The sequence below is a fragment of the Paramormyrops kingsleyae genome, chromosome 18 (assembly GCF_048594095.1).
Source record: "Paramormyrops kingsleyae isolate MSU_618 chromosome 18, PKINGS_0.4, whole genome shotgun sequence".
Classification (NCBI taxonomy): domain Eukaryota; kingdom Metazoa; phylum Chordata; class Actinopteri; order Osteoglossiformes; family Mormyridae; genus Paramormyrops; species Paramormyrops kingsleyae.
In genome coordinates, this window is record NC_132814.1 from 21,421,024 (window position 1) to 21,440,484 (window position 19,461).

A 19,461-nucleotide genomic window follows, 5' to 3' on the forward strand; every position below is an offset into this window, starting at 1 on the left:
AGAAAGCCACCAAAAATCACCAACCTTCTCACACATATATCTGGTCATAAACACTTTCACCTCACAAAATATCAAAACCGAAATACAAGGAATATGGACTTTATTTTACGTTAACCGTTTTCCCTCAATTGGCGCCTGTTATAAGGAAAAGGCTTAAATTACCAAGACAGTCACCAAAAATCACCATATTTCGCACACACAAAGCTGGTCATAAACACTTTCACCTGACAAAATATCAAAACCGAAATACAAGGAATATGGACTCTATTTTACGTTAAGCGTTTTCCCCTCCATTAGCGCCCATTATAAGGAAAAGGCTTAATGTAATTTAAACTACCAAGAAAGCCACCAAAAATCACCAACCTTCTCACGCATATATCTGGTCATAAACACTTTCACCTGACAAAATATCAAATCCGAAATACAAGGAATATGGACTTTATTTTACGTTAACCGTTTTCCCTGCATTGGCGCCTATTATAAGGAGAAGGCTTAATGTAATTTAAACTACCAAGAAAGCCACCAAAGATCACCAACCTTCTCACGCATATATCTGGTCATAAACACTTTCACCTGACAAAATATCAAAACCGAAATACAAGGAATATGGACTTTATTTTACGTTAAGCGTTTTCCCCTCCATTGACGCCCATTATGATTATAAAGAAAAGGCTTAATGTAACTTAAACTACAAAGACAACCACCAAAAATCACTATATTTCGCACACACAAATCTGGTCATAAACACTTTCACCTGACAAAATATCAAAACCGAAATACAAGGAATATGGATTTATTTTACGTTACGCGTTTTCCCCTCCATTGGCGCCCATTATGAAGAAAAGGCTTAATGTGATTTAAAGTACCAAGACAGCCATGAAAATTCACCAAACTTCTCACACATATATCTGGTCATAAACACTTTCACCATTAAAATTCTAATATAAGTTTACTTTGCTTCCCTATATTTTCCAGGTAGGGAAAAATGCTTAATTTTAGGTGAAGTAAGGAAATGGCCAATCACAAAAAATAAAGGACACAAACGGGCCAATGAAATTAAGCGAAATAACGGACTCAACTATTTAAGACTTCGCCAGCAGCGATAAGGCACAGTCCTCTTGTTCGCAGCGTCCCGAAATTCTTTACAAATTAGTAGTGCAAATTCAATTTCAATCCAACAGTCTTTTTCAAGGCTCATCTCTTAACAACCACTTTAGATTTACATTTTATTGGTGCCATTTATAGTAGTTATAATAATTATAATATAATAATTGTAGTCATTTTATATATATACACACATTTATTTATTCAAACATTATACATATATACCATAATATTACAATATTGTCATAGTTCTATTCTTGTAATTCGTCAAAATCTGTCATGCAACGGCCTTTTTCAAGGCTCATCTCTCAACAGCCTTTTAAGAGGCTACTAGGGTAATATTTTACCATAGTGTCCTTAATAACAGACATATTCTCAAAATACTGTCATTCAACAGCCACTCTCAAGGCTAATCTCTCAATAATTGTGGTAGTTGTGGTGACGAACTGAGAAATTATGTCTTTCATGTGAAAACAGTCCGAGTTTGCTCTGGCTGAAATAGAGGCCATTCTTCTTAATGCCGAAAGGTACAAAGGTTTCATTTCCAATGAACCACCGCTGGAGCCAAAGGGGGGTGATGTATACCTATATAGGAGTCTGAAGGGAGGAAGATCTAGCATGGATTTTCGTTTTGACCAAATGCTGTGGAAACAGAAAGGGTCAAATTATAACAACATTAAAAAATACGGTGGAAGAGTGATGAAGCGGTATTACCATATTAGGACACCTCAATATGACAAGGGATCATCAGAATTTAAAAAGAATGTGTACTGTTTAGTACAGCAAGAAGAAGATAATTTGGCGACAAATTTATTTTTGATTCACTACCTGGGGGATGAGAGTGTGAAAACCAGACGATCAGGCCTCTCACAAAAGAAGCTTTTATGCCACAGGAGAAAGGTGCAGTCATATGCTGCAGAGATGAAGGCTGTACCTATAAGAGAAACAGAGTACAACTCCACCTTGCAAAGGCGAAAGCTAAGCCACACGAATACTAAGAACTGGACCCTGTGCTACTCATCAAAATGTAAGGGTGATCCAGAGTACAGGGATGAGTACATTTTGTGTCATTTGTAGGTGGTGGTTTCACCTTAAGTGTATAAAGCCAACTGACCGTTTAGTCGTTACTTGTACCGACTACCACAAATGTTTAATGTGTTCTAGCTAAACCAGTGAATGTGGAATTTTGACTGGCAATCTTTCACATCTATAAAAAAATATGAATATTAGTTTTACATACTAGGAGTTACAAACAACAAAAGTTCTGCCAACTTATTCTCTTTTGTTCAGATGATTTATGTTTCATATAGGTGAAAATAGGTTATATAGGTTAGGGTTAGGGTTAGGCTTAGGGTTTTGCTAAGAATTCAAAAAAATGTGTGCCATCTAATATTTATAAATGAAGATAACAAAACAGTCATTTAGCATGTTTATTTACAACATGATAGTAATAAATAATAGCAGACAGATTTTGAGGATCCCAGTGGGGAATGAAAACAAACTTGACTGTGAAGTGTAGCTACCAGTTGTGCCACCTATAGAGAGCTGGGGGTCACAGGCCTTGCTCAAGGGGGCCCACATGTGCTGACACTGGGCTTGAACAGGTGACCTTTGAACCATGAGTAGAGAGGCTTAGCTCACACAGCCACATGCTCAGGTGTATGGAACATAAGCTGAATAAGTTCCTAACACAAAAACGCTGTTCACAGAGTTTTGGCAGTGTCCACAAGTGGCAGCTCAGTGGGTTAAACCTCTGTGCCTCTGACCCAAAGATTGACTGTTCAAGCCCGACCAGCACATCTTTGGGCTCTGTTTTTGTACCCCTGGGCACTGCAATGGGTGAAGCCTTAGCATGCTAAACTGAAATTTTAAAGTCTTTACACATATGAAAGATAAGTCTTAAGAAAAGTCAATAGGTTTGAACAAGTTTTTTTGTTAGCAATTCGATCTAAGTATGTACAACTATGGAGATGAAATATAAATTATCTGAACGAAAAATAATTACTCAGCAGAACAATAGGTGGTTTTCAAAATCTAGTGCAATAAGTTGGCTTAAATTTTATGTTGCCTTAACTTTTTGTTTTTCATAGTGCACGGATTGACGCATTAACTGACTACTCGGGAAACAGTATTCCACATAAAGTGCAATTAAAAACAAATCACAAACGGTAGGCCTATATCCCAAATAATTTCACAGTCACAGAATTTTATAACTTTACTTACCTAAGAACGCACTTCTTAAATCATAAATCTTATGTAGTCCAACAACGTTCACCCCTTCTGCCGACTAAAAAACTGCTTATCCAACGCGTTAGTTTCCAGGGGCTGTCGGTCACATTAGCCGTCTCTTACGCAATCGAACAATAAGTAGTTGAGGACGGCCATTGGATGGACGTCAACTGGGGTACCAACTGGAGCTTGGCACAAGTCCAGGGGTTTTAATTCCTACATAGAGGTTGCTGTATTCAGAACAGGGCTGTCGCAAATATTTTTTATTTATTTATTTATATATAAATAAATAATCCCATGTGAAAATCTTATACTCCATTACATTTTTTGTCTTTTTAAATGCTTTTTCCCCTTATAATGGGCGTCAATGGAGGGGAAAACGCTTAACGTAAGATAAAGTCCATATTCTTAGCATTTAGGTTTAGATTCTTTGTCAGGTGAAAGTCTTTATGACCAGATGTGTGTGTGCGAAATTTGGTGATTATTGGTTGCTATTTTGGTACATTAAACCACATTAAGCTTTTTCACATTAAGCGTTTTAGAACGTACCCTTATCCGGACCTCCAATATACGGGCACCTCCCTGTACCGGGCAGCTCTAGGCACGCTCGTGGGCAAATTAATTTTACACAACCAGCAGCTGTTGTTACGAGCACCAGTCTAGGGTTGGGGTGTAACAGTGTGAAAGGTGACGTGGAGTAAGGGAAGGACAGGGTGCGATGGACAAGGGAATACACGTGGACAAAGGAGTATTTTTTATATATATTTTTCTGGTTTTATTGACAAGCCATGGACACAGAAAAAATACACCCGGTGCAAAAGGACTCAGGAGTGACTGTATTTTTAAGCATTCGCCACTTGTGTGTTTTTGCTTTGAAGATATTCATATTGAACTGCAAATGCCTCAAAAACGCTTAAAACAAATGAGGTGGAACAGTAAGTTATGTATGTTCTGTGTGGGTTTTTGTGGGGAATCTGGGGACGACGACTGGACCGGTTAAAAAAAGGAAATTGCTGTTACATTACAATCTATTGAATTCTGGGCTGGGTTTGCTGGTAACGGTGCCTCTTAGCGTCTTGCAAAGACTTGAGAGGTATACCTTACAACATGTTTACTTTTCAAGGCGTGTTTCCATAACAATCCCATAAGAGGCTGCTTAAGCGCGAGGTTACCAGGCCCCGATCGAACACTTGACTGGGTTACTTCGATGGTTTGAGGTTATTCCCTCTGTGCAGAAACTGCTTGACTGCGGTATGAGAGAATATGCTGTTCTTTGTAAATATACCACTGCAGAAAAGCTTCACAATCAAACTGGTTAGAGCCTAAAATATAAAATAATCTAAATTTGATTTTCGCTCATCAGGTGCAGGATCCTGCTTTCCCAGATTGTAGCATCACACCGTTTTAATTGTTTGTGTTCTATAAAATGCCTGCATGCACCAGTATGTGCGTATGTCATTGATTTAACCATTATAGGGAAAGAATTCGGGGTGGGGGTGTCAATGAGGTTACATACAGACTGTTGGGGGCAAATGGGTTTATTTCCTCCTGGGTGGCCATCAGGGATTAACGAGGTGCAGCGTACTTTATGATGTTGGGGTGCGCAGGCACTACACAGCAGCTGAAGTGTTTTTTGGGTCTGCTCATGTCCTGCGCACGGTACCAGCTGCCTGTCTTCGGATCAAAACACTCCACCTTGTTCGTGATCCTAAACTCGTCGCTGCCACCCATCACAAACAGGAGGTTATCCACCACTGCGATGCCAAAATCACTGCGCGGTGTGGACATGGGGGCCACAGCATGCCAGCGGTTTGTTGTAGCGTCATAGGCCTCCATGGTCTGCAGGTGATCAGGCCTGTTGATACCGCCCACCTGGGAGATTCCATAGGTAAGTGAACACTCAGACACCAAAGGGATGGGCAAACATCAACTTTCCCAAAGTCATGAATTCTTAAGGAATTTTTGTCCTCCTTAGAACCTCCCATTATCTATAAATGACACAAGCTTATATCTCATATGTGTTCAACATACATGTCAACCCATCTGCAATGAAAACATGGATCTGGGCAACAGAAAACTTGTACAATTCGGTGAAAACTGAGAGCCATCAAAAAAGACTCCTTATGCTAATATATTTAGCTTTTTTTTATTGTTGTTACTTAAAAAGAACACTTGTAGCTAATCAGACACTGAAAAAACAATCAAAAGTGTAACTGCGCTGATGCCAATGGGAGAAAAACTGTTAAAATTTTAAGCATTCGCCACTTGTGTGTTTTTGCTTTGAAGATATTCATATTGAACTGCAAATGCCTCAATATGCCTCAACGCTTAAAACAAATGAGGTGGAACAGTAAGTTATGTATGTTTGAAGTAGCCTAATTAAATATTTTTTGTCATACATTTTTTCCATCTGTATTTACTAGCTTAAAAAAAATAACATATAAAGTATAACAAAGTAAAAAGAGCTCTTGTATCGGAATCTGTATCGGTATCGGCAGTTGTGTATCGGAATCGGATCGGAACTGAAAAAACGTGGATCGCCCATCTCTAGTAGTGCCCATCTCCCCCAGCAGATTCATTTATAACCGAGAAATGAATGCAGGGTAGCATATACGTTTTTATGTGTATTAAGATAAGCCTTTGAAGCAGCTATTTCTGGAATTGAACTGTTTTGTTTGGTCTAAATGCATCACAATCAAAGACACAGCAGCAAAGACAAAAAAAGACAAAGTCTCACAGGTAAAATGTGAGATTTGACACAGAAAGGAATCACTCACCGCATAGATCTTCCCATGACATGCAGTGACTCCGAGGCTACGTCGGGGGGTGCTCATTGGAGCGATCATGGTCCATTGCTCAGTGAGTGGATCATAGCACTCTGCTGTGAAAAGGGTCTCCGTTCCATTCTGACCCCCACAGATGTATATCTATGAAAACCAGTTTAACTGTGAAGACCGTTATGCTGTATATAATTGGGGTTGGAGGTTACAAATAAAGTTCGCTGTGACTCAAAAATAAAAACATGTGATATGGATAGTGTATGACAGGGTTCCTCAGTTCAGGTCCTGGTGGCCAGAGTCCAACGCAGTTTGCAGATTTCCCTTCTCAAACACACCATAATCAGCTAATTTTCAGGTGTAGTATGGGTGTTTGAAAAGGGAAATCTGCAAACTGTTTTTGATTCTGGCCCCTTAGGAACGGAATAAGGGAAACCTGGCGTGGGAACACCATTTCATCTATTTCACCAGAGGTGGTCATTTCAGGTCCAGAAAGTAAAACTCCAAAGATTTTGTTTCAACCAACCAGTTGAGTACTCTGTGACTGTGACTCTTTATACTCAACTGGTTGGTTGAAAGTAAATCATGGTCTGGATTTTTACTTTCTGGACCTGAAATTGCCCTCTCTCTATTTCACAGGTCTTGGACTATGACACCACAGCACTACCCAATGTGCCACTAATGCAGACCAATAATGCATTTATCCAAACACTTAAATTTAACTTAATAATTATGGATTAAAATCAGCAATCTGAAGAGAAAGAGAGCTCGTGACTGTGCAAAATACTCAATTTCAAGGGGAAAATGAGGGTAAACACAGTCAGACGGCCTCCCATCAACCTACCTTGCCATTCAGGGTGGTGGCACTGGCCTTGTTCCGCCACTCATTCATGGGCTCGATCAGGGTCCATTCGTTGGTTTCTGGATTATACCGCTCAACTTTGTTGAGGGGCCTGAAACCAAAATGGCCACCCATGGCATAGATAAAGCCATCAAGCACGGCTACGCTAGCATTACAGCGGTGCCAGTGCATTGGAGCCATCTCCTGCCATGTCCGTGTCATGGGGTTGAATCTGCGCATGGTATTGGTGACGTTTTGGCCATCAAACCCCCCAATACAGTACACAAATCCATCGACATACACGGTGCCATGGCCGGCTAGGTAGCTCTGCTCCTCTTGCGTAACATCCACCCAGCGGTCGGCCTGTGTGTCGTACGCGTCGATCCAATTGTTTGTACGCATATTCCAGCCCCCAACAGCCAGCAAGATGTCAGATGGCAGGCGTGGGCGGATCAGAGGGTTTTCAAAGTCAGAGCTTGGACTTTCAACGTCGAGGTCATACATGACCTTCAAGACGTCATTGACAATGGGCCTGCATGCCGCATTGGTCTTCACTAGATCGTTGTTTTTTACGATCTTCATGAAATATTCCGGATCCATGCGAGCCATCCGGACCTACACAGGAAACAAGAATGACGGAATTCCCATGAGTTCCTTAGTGCTTTCTGTGTATCTCTGGAGATGTGACAGCTAACACTTGTTTAATGTAAGACATTTGAGTGTGTTGTTTTCCATTTATTTGTTTGTTAGACTCTACTGCTGGTTTTATGACTTAGAAGCCCAGGTTGTAGACTTATGGGACATGGAAATGGAGGTTCAGTCTCTAGCTACTATAATAAGGACTTCACTGAAAGAGTATTCTATTGTTATGTCCACGTCAGCAAGAATGTTGGATAATTATAGTCACCTTTGGTAACAGGACTGAAATATGGGCCTCTCTGCTGACAGGCTCGTGCTTGATCCATCGGAGGATGGCGTCAAACACCACATCCTCCTGTGTGACATTCAGCTCATCCTTCTCAATGATGTCACACAGCTCTTGCAAGGTGAGCTCCGGGAACTCCACTGAGGTGGTGGCAACCTCCTTGAAGTTCCTCAGGATTGAATGGAAGGCAGACTGGCGCAGCTCATTGAGGCAGTAGACGTCTGCGATTTGAAAAATGCCAATGCAGTTCTGGGGGCAGAGCTGGTCATGCAGAAAATCGCAGCATCGCTGTACAATGCCCAGGATGTTTAGCTGGTCAGCGGCTAACAGGAGGTCCTCCACATTGTCAGCCGTGACAAGCACAGAGTGCGTGTAGGCGTACTCGATGATCTGCCTCAGTGTTTCTGGGAAAATGCCTGGGAATTGGTATTCCCGATTTCCTGAATCATTCCAGTCACTGGTGAACAGAGCCCTGAAAAACAATCCAGATGTGACTCATTTAACAAATATGGGTTTTGCAGGCAAAGTTAAATAAGGGGTTTTCTAACTTTTGAACCAGGGACCCCAAAATGAATATTGGCGAGAGCTAAAAACCCCCTGCCACAGATGATCACATAGGTACTTAAAAACTAGGCATCTGGTCAGGAAGGCCTTTAATCGTATTTTTCCAGCAGTGGCTCCCCCTAAATATTTTTCACTTGGACTGGAGGGCAGGTCCACTGGAATATTTTTTTTTGCCTCTAATTGACATGGTCCCCTATGTATATCATACAGTTATTGTTACTATTATTACTATATGTCAGAATGTAAGGTGGCTCAGAAATATTTCTTATTAGCCCTGACCTACACTAACATAACACAATAATGCATTTAAAAACTTTCTGTTATCACAGAAGCTCATTGCCAGGTAGAAGTCACCGGAAAAAGAGAGAAAAATCTGACACCTTGTTGTTTTGACATCATCAGCATATATGGGTCACAGCTACTTACTGGAAATAGGTGCTGCAGCCACACAGAACTACTCTGTGGGCTTCGAATTTTACGTTGTCCGCGACAAGGACCACGTCACAGAGCTTTCCGGCCAGCCGCAGCTCGTTGAATTTTTGGAAAGACTTCTTTCTCTCCATGTTGTGTCTCATCATTTTCCCAAAAGCCAATGTCTCTTCCATTTCTCTTGCTTATTTCCCTCGAAATGACCAGCAACTGACTTATATACGTATGATGACTATACGTTCTAAATACGCAACGACTCCGTTTTTACGTCAAAATGTTCAGTATTTAGTTTTGTTTACTTTCAAATCTACGTGTGTGTGTGCGTGTGTGTGTTTGTTGTGGTGGGGGGGGGGGTATTTTTCGTACGTGGATTACTCGTAAATTTAGCCTGATGTAATTGTTGACGATTTGGCATGATCCTGAATCTGTCGGTTTTTGGAAACTCTTGCTGGATGTGTTGTCATAGCAACACATCCAAATCCTCAAACCTGCTCGGAGCAGGTTTGTTCTGTGTAAACAATGATTAGCTCACACACGTAATCAGTGTCCGTGCATGGAAATCCGTTCAGTCATGGCCTCGCCATTCATGGATGTGCGACCAATTGCAATCGGTGCACTAATAATAAGAAGGGAATTTCAAATTGAGAGGGTTTTCTGCGCGATCGGCAAGATCCTTTATTAATGTTGCCGGATGATATTCTTTTCGAAAGATACGGCTTCGGCCGAGAGGGAATATCATATCTTAAACGTTAGCTCCGAATAATAGAAGTCCAACTAGGCGAAGTCGGGCTCTCGCAGCCACACAGACAATGTGCATCGCCTTGAGATATTTTACAGGCGGCATTTTTTTTGGTATACTATAATACTGCAGGCGTTGCGGATAATATATCAAAGAGTACAGTTTGCCGGGCAATTCGCAATTGTTTTTCCCGAACACCTGTGAGTGCAGGCTATTAAAGATGCGTTTTATGCCACTGCAGGTAATGTATACGCAATAAAACTACAGTTCTATAAAGAATTTAAAAACCACACTAATACAGTCAAACCTCCCTTATCCGGACCTCCAATATACGGGCACCTCCCTGTACCGGGCAGCTCTAGGCACGCTCGTGGGCAAATTAATTTTACACAACCAGCAGCTGTTGTTACGAGCACCAGTCTAGGGTTGGGGTGTAACAGTGTGAAAGGTGACGTGGAGTAAGGGAAGGACAGGGTTTGATGGACAAGGGAATACACGTGGACAAAGGAGTATTTTTTATATATATTTTTCTGGTTTTATTGACAAGCCATGGACACAGAAAAAATACACCCGGTGCAAAAGGACTCAGGAGTGACTGTATTTTTAAGCATTCGCCACTTGTGTGTTTTTGCTTTGAAGATATTCATATTGAACTGCAAATGCCTCAAAAACGCTTAAAACAAATGAGGTGGAACAGTAAGTTATGTATGTTCTGTGTGGGTTTTTGTGGGGAATCTGGGGACGACGACTGGACCGGTTAAAAAAAGGAAATTGCTGTTACATTACAATCTATTGAATTCTGGGCTGGGTTTGCTGGTAACGGTGCCTCTTAGCGTCTTGCAAAGACTTGAGAGGTATACCTTACAACATGTTTACTTTTCAAGGCGTGTTTCCAGAACAATCCCATAAGAGGCTGATTAAGCGCGAGGTTACCAGGCCCCGATCGAACACTTGACTGGGTTACATCGATGGTTTGAGGTTATTCCCTCTGTGCAGAAACTGCTTGACTGCGGTATGAGAGAATATGCTGTTCTTTGTAAATATACCACTGCAGAAAAGCTTCACAATCAAACTGGTTAGAGCCTAAAATATAAAATAATCTAACCGTAAATTTGATTTTCGCTCATCAGGTGCAGGATCCCGCCTTCCCAGATTGTAGCATCACACCGTTTTAATTGTTTGTGTTCTATAAAATGCCTGCATGCACCAGTATGTGCGTATGTCATTGATTTAACCATTATAGGGAAAGAATTCGGGGTGGGGGTGTCAATGAGGCTACATACAGACTGTTGGGGGCAAATGGGTTTATTTCCTCCTGGGTGGCCATCAGGGATTAACGAGGTGCAGCGTACTTTATGATGTTGGGGTGCGCAGGCACTACACAGCAGCTGAAGTGTTTTTTGGGTCTGCTCATGTCCTGCGCACGGTACCAGCTGCCTGTCTCCGGATCAAAACACTCCACCTTGTTCGTGATCCTAAACTCGTCGCTGCCACCCATCACAAACAGGAGGTTATCCACCACTGCGATGCCAAAATCACTGCGCGGTGTGGACATGGGGGCCACAGCATGCCAGCGGTTTGTTGTAGGGTCATAGGCCTCCATGGTCTGCAGGTGATCAGGCCTGTTGATACCGCCCACCTGGGAGATTCCATAGGTAAGTGAACACTCAGATACCAAAGGGATGGGCAAACATCAACTTTCCCAAAGTCATGAATTCTTAAGGAATTTTTGTCCTAAGAAATCGGGCTCCTTAGAACCTCCCATTATCTATAAATGACACAAGCTTATATCTCATATGTGTTCAACATACATGTCAACCCATCTGCAATGAAAACATGGATTTGGGCAACAGAAAACTTGTACAATTCGGTGAAAACTGAGAGCCATCAAAAAAGACTCCTTATGCTAATATATTTAGCTTTTTGTTGTTGTTGTTACTTAAAAAGAACACTTGTAGCTAATCAGACACTGAAAAAACAATCAAAAGTGTAACTGCGCTGGTGCCAATGGGAGAAAAACTGTTAAAATGTTAAGCATTCGCCACTTGTGTGTTTTTGCTTTGAAGATATTCATATTGAACTGCAAATGCCTCAATATGCCTCAACGCTTAAAACAAATGAGGTGGAACAGTAAGTTATGTATGTTTGAAGTAGCCTAATTAAATATTTTTTGTCATACATTTTTTCCATCTGTATTTACTAGCTTAAAAAAAATAATATATAAAGTATAACAAAGTAAAAAGAGCTCTTGTATCGGAATCTGTATCGGTATCGGCAGTTGTGTATCGGAATCGGATCGGAACTGAAAAAACGTGGATCGCCCATCTCTAGTAGTGCCCATCTCCCCCAGCAGATTCATTTATAACCGAGAAATGAATGCAGGGTAGCATATACGTTTTTATGTGTATTAAGATAAGCCTTTGAAGCAGCTATTTCTGGAATTGAACTGTTTTGTTTGGTCTAAATGCATCACAATCAAAGACACAGCAGCAAAGACAAAAAAAGACAAAGTCTCACAGGTAAAATGTGAGATTTGACACAGAAAGGAATCACTCACCGCATAGATCTTCCCATGACATGCAGTGACTCCGAGGCTACGTCGGGGGGTACTCATTGGAGCGATCATGGTCCATTGCTCAGTGAGTGGATCATAGCACTCTGCTGTGAAAAGGGTCTCCGTTCCATTCTGACCCCCACAGATGTATATCTATGAAAACCAGTTTAACTGTGAAGACCGTTATGCTGTATATAATTGGGGTTGGAGGTTACAAATAAAGTTCGCTGTGACTCAAAAATAAAAACATGTGATATGGATAGTGTATGACAGGGTTCCTCAGTTCAGGTCCTGGTGGCCAGAGTCCAACGCAGTTTGCAGATTTCCCTTCTCAAACACACCATAATCAGCTAATTTTCAGGTGTAGTATGGGTGTTTGAAAAGGGAAATCTGCAAACTGTTTTTGATTCTGGCCCCTTAGGAACGGAATAAGGGAAACCTGGCGTGGGAACACCATTTCATCTATTTCACCAGAGGTGGTCATTTCAGGTCCAGAAAGTAAAACTCCAAAGATTTTGTTTCAACCAACCAGTTGAGTACTCTGTGACTGTGACTCTTTATACTCAACTGGTTGGTTGAAAGTAAATCATGGTCTGGATTTTTACTTTCTGGACCTGAAATTGCCCTCTCTCTATTTCACAGGTCTTGGACTATGACACCACAGCACTACCCAATGTGCCACTAATGCAGACCAATAATGCATTTATCCAAACACTTAAATTTAACTTAATAATTATGGATTAAAATCAGCAATCTGAAGAGAAAGAGAGCTCGTGACTGTGCAAAATACTCAATTTCAAGGGGAAAATGAGGGTAAACACAGTCAGACGGCCTCCCATCAACCTACCTTGCCATTCAGGGTGGTGGCACTGGCCTTGTTCCGCCACTCATTCATGGGCTCGATCAGGGTCCATTCGTTGGTTTCTGGATTATACCGCTCAACTTTGTTGAGGGGCCTGAAACCAAAATGGCCACCCATGGCATAGATAAAGCCATCAAGCACGGCTACGCTAGCATTACAGCGGTGCCAGTGCATTGGAGCCATCTCCTGCCATGTCCATGTCATGGGGTTGAATCTGCGCACGGCATTGGTGACGTTTTGGCCATCAAACCCCCCAATACAGTACACAAATCCATCGACATACACGGTGCCATGGCCGGCTAGGTAGCTCTGCTCCTCTTGCGTAACATCCACCCAGCGGTCGGCCTGTGTGTCGTACGCGTCGATCCAATTGTTTGTACGCATATTCCAGCCCCCAACAGCTAGCAAGATGTCAGATGGCAGGCGTGGGCGGATCAGAGGGTTTTCAAAGTCAGAGCTTGGACTTTCAACGTCGAGGTCATACATGACCTTCAAGACGTCATTGACAATGGGCCTGCATGCCGCATTGGTCTTCACTAGATCGTTGTTTTTTACGATCTTCATGAAATATTCCGGATCCATGCGAGCCATCCGGACCTACACAGGAAACAAGAATGAGGGAATTCCCATGAGTTCCTTAGTGCTTTCTGTGTATCTCTGGAGATGTGACAGCTAACACTTGTTTAATGTAAGACATTTGAGTGTGTTGTTTTCCATTTATTTGTTTGTTAGACTCTACTGCTGGTTTTATGACTTAGAAGCCCAGGTTGTAGACTTATGGGACATGGAAATGGAGGTTCAGTCTCTAGCTACTATAATAAGGACTTCACTGAAAGAGTATTCTATTGTTATGTCCACGTCAGCAAGAATGTTGGATAATTATAGTCACCTTTGGTAACAGGACTGAAATATGGGCCTCTCTGCTGACAGGCTCGTGCTTGATCCATCGGAGGATGGCGTCAAACACCACATCCTCCTGTGTGACATTCAGCTCATCCTTCTCAATGATGTCACACAGCTCTTGCAAGGTGAGCTCTGGGAACTCCACTGAGGTGGTGGCAACCTCCTTGAAGTTCCTCAGGATTGAATGGAAGGCAGACTGGCGCAGCTCATTGAGGCAGTAGACGTCTGCGATTTGAAAAATGCCAATGCAGTTCTGGGGGCAGAGCTGGTCATGCAGAAAATCGCAGCATCGCTGTACAATGCCCAGGATGTTTAGCTGGTCAGCGGCTAACAGGAGGTCCTCCACATTGTCAGCCGTGACAAGCACAGAGTGCGTGTAGGCGTACTCGATGATCTGCCTCAGTGTTTCTGGGAAAATGCCTGGGAATTGGTATTCCCGATTTCCTGAATCATTCCAGTCACTGGTGAACAGAGCCCTGAAAAACAATCCAGATGTGACTCATTTAACAAATATGGGTTTTGCAGGCAAAGTTAAATAAGGGGTTTTCTAACTTTTGAACCAGGGACCCCAAAATGAATATTGGCGAGAGCTAAAAACCCCCTGCCACAGATGATCACATAGGTACTTAAAAACTAGGCATCTGGTCAGGAAGGCCTTTAATCGTATTTTTCCAGCAGTGGCTCCCCCTAAATATTTTTCACTTGGACTGGAGGGCAGGTCCACTGGAATATTTTTTTTTGCCTCTAATTGACATGGTCCCCTATGTATATCATACAGTTATTGTTACTATTATTACTATATGTCAGAATGTAAGGTGGCTCAGAAATATTTCTTATTAGCCCTGACCTACACTAACATAACACAATAATGCATTTAAAAACTTTCTGTTATCACAGAAGCTCATTGCCAGGTAGAAGTCACCGGAAAAAGAGAGAAAAATCTGACACCTTGTTGTTTTGACATCATCAGCATATATGGGTCACAGCTACTTACTGGAAATAGGTGCTGCAGCCACACAGAACTACTCTGTGGGCTTCGAATTTTACGTTGTCCGCGACAAGGACCACGTCACAGAGCTTTCCGGCCAGCCGCAGCTCGTTGAATTTTTGGAAAGACTTCTTTCTCTCCATGTTGTGTCTCATCATTTTCCCAAAAGCCAATGTCTCTTCCATTTCTCTTGCTTATTTCCCTCGAAATGACCAGCAACTGACTTATATACGTATGATGACTATACGTTCTAAATACGCAACGACTCCGTTTTTACGTCAAAATGTTCAGTATTTAGTTTTGTTTACTTTCAAATCTACGTGTGTGTGTGCGTGTGTGTGTTTGTTGTGGTGGGGGGGGGGGGGGTATTTTTCGTACGTGGATTACTCGTAAATTTAGCCTGATGTAATTGTTGACGATTTGGCATGATCCTGAATCTGTCGGTTTTTGGAAACTCTTCTTTCTGCGCGATCGGCAAGATCCTTTATTAATGTTGCCGGATGATATTCTTTTCGAACGATACTGCTTCGGCCGAGATGGAATATCATATCTTAAACGTTTATTGGCTCCGAATAGTAGAAGTCCAAATAAGCGAAGTCGGGCTCTCGCAGCCACACAGACAATGTGCATTGCCTTGAGATATTTTGCAAGCGGCATTTTTTTTTTATACTGCAGGCGATGCGGATAATATATCAAAGAGTACAGTTTGCGGGGCAATTCGAAATTGTTTTTCCCGAACACCTGTGAGTGCAGGCTATTAAAGATGCGTTTTATGCCACTGCAGGTAATGTATACGCAATAAAACTACAGTTCTATAAAGAATTTAAAAACCACACTGATACAGTCAAACCTCCCTTATCCGGGTACATTCTAAAACGCTTAATGTGAAAAAGCTTAATGTGGTTTAATGTACCAAAATAACGACCAATAATCACCAAATTTCGCACACACACATCCGGGGTAACACTTTATAATACTGTTCCGTAGTTAACAGGTAAATATGCAAGAAGTAAGCAGCAGCAAAGGAGTAGTGCTTCATTAGAATTAGTTCACTATTACCTATTGAGTAATTAACCATAATTCCTTAGTAGTTAATAGTACCAATTTAGGTGTTAATGAAGCATTACTCCTTTGTTGCTGCTTACTTCCTGCATATTTACCTGTTAACTACGGAACAGTATTATAAAGTGTTACCCACATCGGGTCATAAAGACTTTCACCTGACAAAGAATCTAAACCTAAATGCTAAGAATATGGACTTTATACTACGTTAAGCGTTTTCCCCTCCATTGACTCCCATTATAAAGAAAAAGCTTAATGTAATTTAAACTACCAACACAAATCTGGTCATAAACACTTTCACCTGACAAAATATCAAAACCGAAATACAAGGAATATGGACTTTATTTTAAGTTAACCGTTTTCCCCTCCATTGACGCGATCATTATAAAGAAAAGGCTTAATGTAACTTAAACTACCAAGACAGCCACCAAAAATCACTATATTTCGCACAAACAAATCTGGTCATAAACACTTTCAACTGACAAAATATAAAAACCGAAATACAAGGAATATGGACTCTATTTTACGTTAAGCGTTTCCCCCTCCATTAGCGCCCATTATAAGGAAAAGGCATAATGTAATTTAAACTACCAAGAAAGCCACCAAAAATCACCAACCTTCTCACACATATATCTGGTCATAAACACTTTCACCTCACAAAATATCAAAACCGAAATACAAGGAATATGGACTTTATTTTACGTTAACCGTTTTCCCTCAATTGGCGCCTGTTATAAGGAAAAGGCTTAAATTACCAAGACAGTCACCAAAAATCACCATATTTCGCACACACAAAGCTGGTCATAAACACTTTCACCTGACAAAATATCAAAACCGAAATACAAGGAATATGGACTCTATTTTACGTTAAGCGTTTTCCCCTCCATTAGCGCCCATTATAAGGAAAAGGCTTAATGTAATTTAAACTACCAAGAAAGCCACCAAAAATCACCAACCTTCTCACGCATATATCTGGTCATAAACACTTTCACCTGACAAAATATCAAATCCGAAATACAAGGAATATGGACTTTATTTTACGTTAACCGTTTTCCCTGCATTGGCGCCTATTATAAGGAGAAGGCTTAATGTAATTTAAACTACCAAGAAAGCCACCAAAGATCACCAACCTTCTCACGCATATATCTGGTCATAAACACTTTCACCTGACAAAATATCAAAACCGAAATACAAGGAATATGGACTTTATTTTACGTTAAGCGTTTTCCCCTCCATTGACGCCCATTATGATTATAAAGAAAAGGCTTAATGTAACTTAAACTACAAAGACAACCACCAAAAATCACTATATTTCGCACACACAAATCTGGTCATAAACACTTTCACCTGACAAAATATCAAAACCGAAATACAAGGAATATGGATTTATTTTACGTTACGCGTTTTCCCCTCCATTGGCGCCCATTATGAAGAAAAGGCTTAATGTGATTTAAAGTACCAAGACAGCCATGAAAATTCACCAAACTTCTCACACATATATCTGGTCATAAACACTTTCACCATTAAAATTCTAATATAAGTTTACTTTGCTTCCCTATATTTTCCAGGTAGGGAAAAATGCTTAATTTTAGGTGAAGTAAGGAAATGGCCAATCACAAAAAATAAAGGACACAAACGGGCCAATGAAATTAAGCGAAATAACGGACTCAACTATTTAAGACTTCGCCAGCAGCGATAAGGCACAGTCCTCTTGTTCGCAGCGTCCCGAAATTCTTTACAAATTAGTAGTGCAAATTCAATTTCAATCCAACAGTCTTTTTCAAGGCTCATCTCTTAACAACCACTTTAGATTTACATTTTATTGGTGCCATTTATAGTAGTTATAATAATTATAATATAATAATTGTAGTCATTTTATATATATACACACATTTATTTATTCAAACATTATACATATATACCATAATATTACAATATTGTCATAGTTCTATTCTTGTAATTCGTCAAAATCTGTCATGCAACGGCCTTTTTCAAGGCTCATCTCTCAACAGCCTTTTAAGAGGCTACTAGGGTAATATTTTACCATAGTGTCCTTAATAACAGACATATTCTCAAAATACTGTCATTCAACAGCCACTCTCAAGGCTAATCTCTCAATAATTGTGGTAGTTGTGGTGACGAACTGAGAAATTATGTCTTTCATGTGAAAACAGTCCGAGTTTGCTCTGGCTGAAATAGAGGCCATTCTTCTTAATGCCGAAAGGTACAAAGGTTTCATTTCCAATGAACCACCGCTGGAGCCAAAGGGGGGTGATGTATACCTATATAGGAGTCTGAAGGGAGGAAGATCTAGCATGGATTTTCGTTTTGACCAAATGCTGTGGAAACAGAAAGGGTCAAATTATAACAACATTAAAAAATACGGTGGAAGAGTGATGAAGCGGTATTACCATATTAGGACACCTCAATATGACAAGGGATCATCAGAATTTAAAAAGAATGTGTACTGTTTAGTACAGCAAGAAGAAGATAATTTGGCGACAAATTTATTTTTGATTCACTACCTGGGGGATGAGAGTGTGAAAACCAGACGATCAGGCCTCTCACAAAAGAAGCTTTTATGCCACAGGAGAAAGGTGCAGTCATATGCTGCAGAGATGAAGGCTGTACCTATAAGAGAAACAGAGTACAACTCCACCTTGCAAAGGCGAAAGCTAAGCCACACGAATACTAAGAACTGGACCCTGTGCTACTCATCAAAATGTAAGGGTGATCCAGAGTACAGGGATGAGTACATTTTGTGTCATTTGTAGGTGGTGGTTTCACCTTAAGTGTATAAAGCCAACTGACCGTTTAGTCGTTACTTGTACCGACTACCACAAATGTTTAATGTGTTCTAGCTAAACCAGTGAATGTGGAATTTTGACTGGCAATCTTTCACATCTATAAAAAAATATGAATATTAGTTTTACATACTAGGAGTTACAAACAACAAAAGTTCTGCCAACTTATTCTCTTTTGTTCAGATGATTTATGTTTCATATAGGTGAAAATAGGTTATATAGGTTAGGGTTAGGGTTAGGCTTAGGGTTTTGCTAAGAATTCAAAAAAATGTGTGCCATCTAATATTTATAAATGAAGATAACAAAACAGTCATTTAGCATGTTTATTTACAACATGATAGTAATAAATAATAGCAGACAGATTTTGAGGATCCCAGTGGGGAATGAAAACAAACTTGACTGTGAAGTGTAGCTACCAGTTGTGCCACCTATAGAGAGCTGGGGGTCACAGGCCTTGCTCAAGGGGGCCCACATGTGCTGACACTGGGCTTGAACAGGTGACCTTTGAACCATGAGTAGAGAGGCTTAGCTCACACAGCCACATGCTCAGGTGTATGGAACATAAGCTGAATAAGTTCCTAACACAAAAACGCTGTTCACAGAGTTTTGGCAGTGTCCACAAGTGGCAGCTCAGTGGGTTAAACCTCTGTGCCTCTGACCCAAAGATTGACTGTTCAAGC

The 19,461-nt window shown here is 40.9% G+C and overlaps 2 protein-coding genes across 2 annotated transcripts; both read right to left on the reverse strand.

Annotated features, from left to right (window-relative positions):
- Positions 1 to 4,855: 4,855 nt before the first annotated feature.
- Positions 4,856 to 9,213, reverse strand: LOC140579472 (kelch-like protein 10). The gene is made up of 5 exons (XM_072702062.1): positions 8,867 to 9,213; positions 7,859 to 8,348; positions 6,955 to 7,566; positions 6,111 to 6,260; positions 4,856 to 5,205 (listed from the first exon to the last, which is right to left on the reverse strand). The coding sequence occupies exons 1-5, from the start codon at positions 9,043 to 9,045 to the stop codon at positions 4,900 to 4,902; spliced, it is 1,737 nt and encodes a 578-aa protein (XP_072558163.1). The 5' UTR covers positions 9,046 to 9,213; the 3' UTR covers positions 4,856 to 4,899.
- A 1,684-nt stretch (positions 9,214 to 10,897) lies between these two features.
- On the reverse strand, positions 10,898 to 15,988 carry LOC140579727 (kelch-like protein 10). Its single transcript, XM_072702406.1, has 5 exons — positions 14,922 to 15,988; positions 13,914 to 14,403; positions 13,010 to 13,621; positions 12,166 to 12,315; positions 10,898 to 11,247 (listed from the first exon to the last, which is right to left on the reverse strand). The coding sequence occupies exons 1-5, from the start codon at positions 15,098 to 15,100 to the stop codon at positions 10,942 to 10,944; spliced, it is 1,737 nt and encodes a 578-aa protein (XP_072558507.1). The 5' UTR covers positions 15,101 to 15,988; the 3' UTR covers positions 10,898 to 10,941.
- Positions 15,989 to 19,461: the final 3,473 nt, after the last annotated feature.

What these genes read in the sequence shown, in the direction of transcription:
- LOC140579472 (XM_072702062.1), bottom strand. Translation starts at nt 9,045, where the DNA reads ATGGAAGAGACATTGGCTTTTGGGAAAATGATGAGACACAACATGGAG. An exon ending in GGCTGCAGCACCTATTTCCA is followed by an intron (nt 8,349 to 8,866) that starts GTAAGTAGCTGT and finishes ATTGTTTTTCAG; the next exon opens with GGCTCTGTTCACCAGTGACT. An exon ending in GTCATGGGAAGATCTATGCG is followed by an intron (nt 5,206 to 6,110) that starts GTGAGTGATTCC and finishes GGAATCTCCCAG; the next exon opens with GTGGGCGGTATCAACAGGCC.
- LOC140579727 (XM_072702406.1), bottom strand. Translation starts at nt 15,100, where the DNA reads ATGGAAGAGACATTGGCTTTTGGGAAAATGATGAGACACAACATGGAG. An exon ending in TTTCAGTCCTGTTACCAAAG is followed by an intron (nt 13,622 to 13,913) that starts GTGACTATAATT and finishes TTTCCTGTGTAG; the next exon opens with GTCCGGATGGCTCGCATGGA. An exon ending in CCACCACCCTGAATGGCAAG is followed by an intron (nt 12,316 to 13,009) that starts GTAGGTTGATGG and finishes TGGTTTTCATAG; the next exon opens with ATATACATCTGTGGGGGTCA.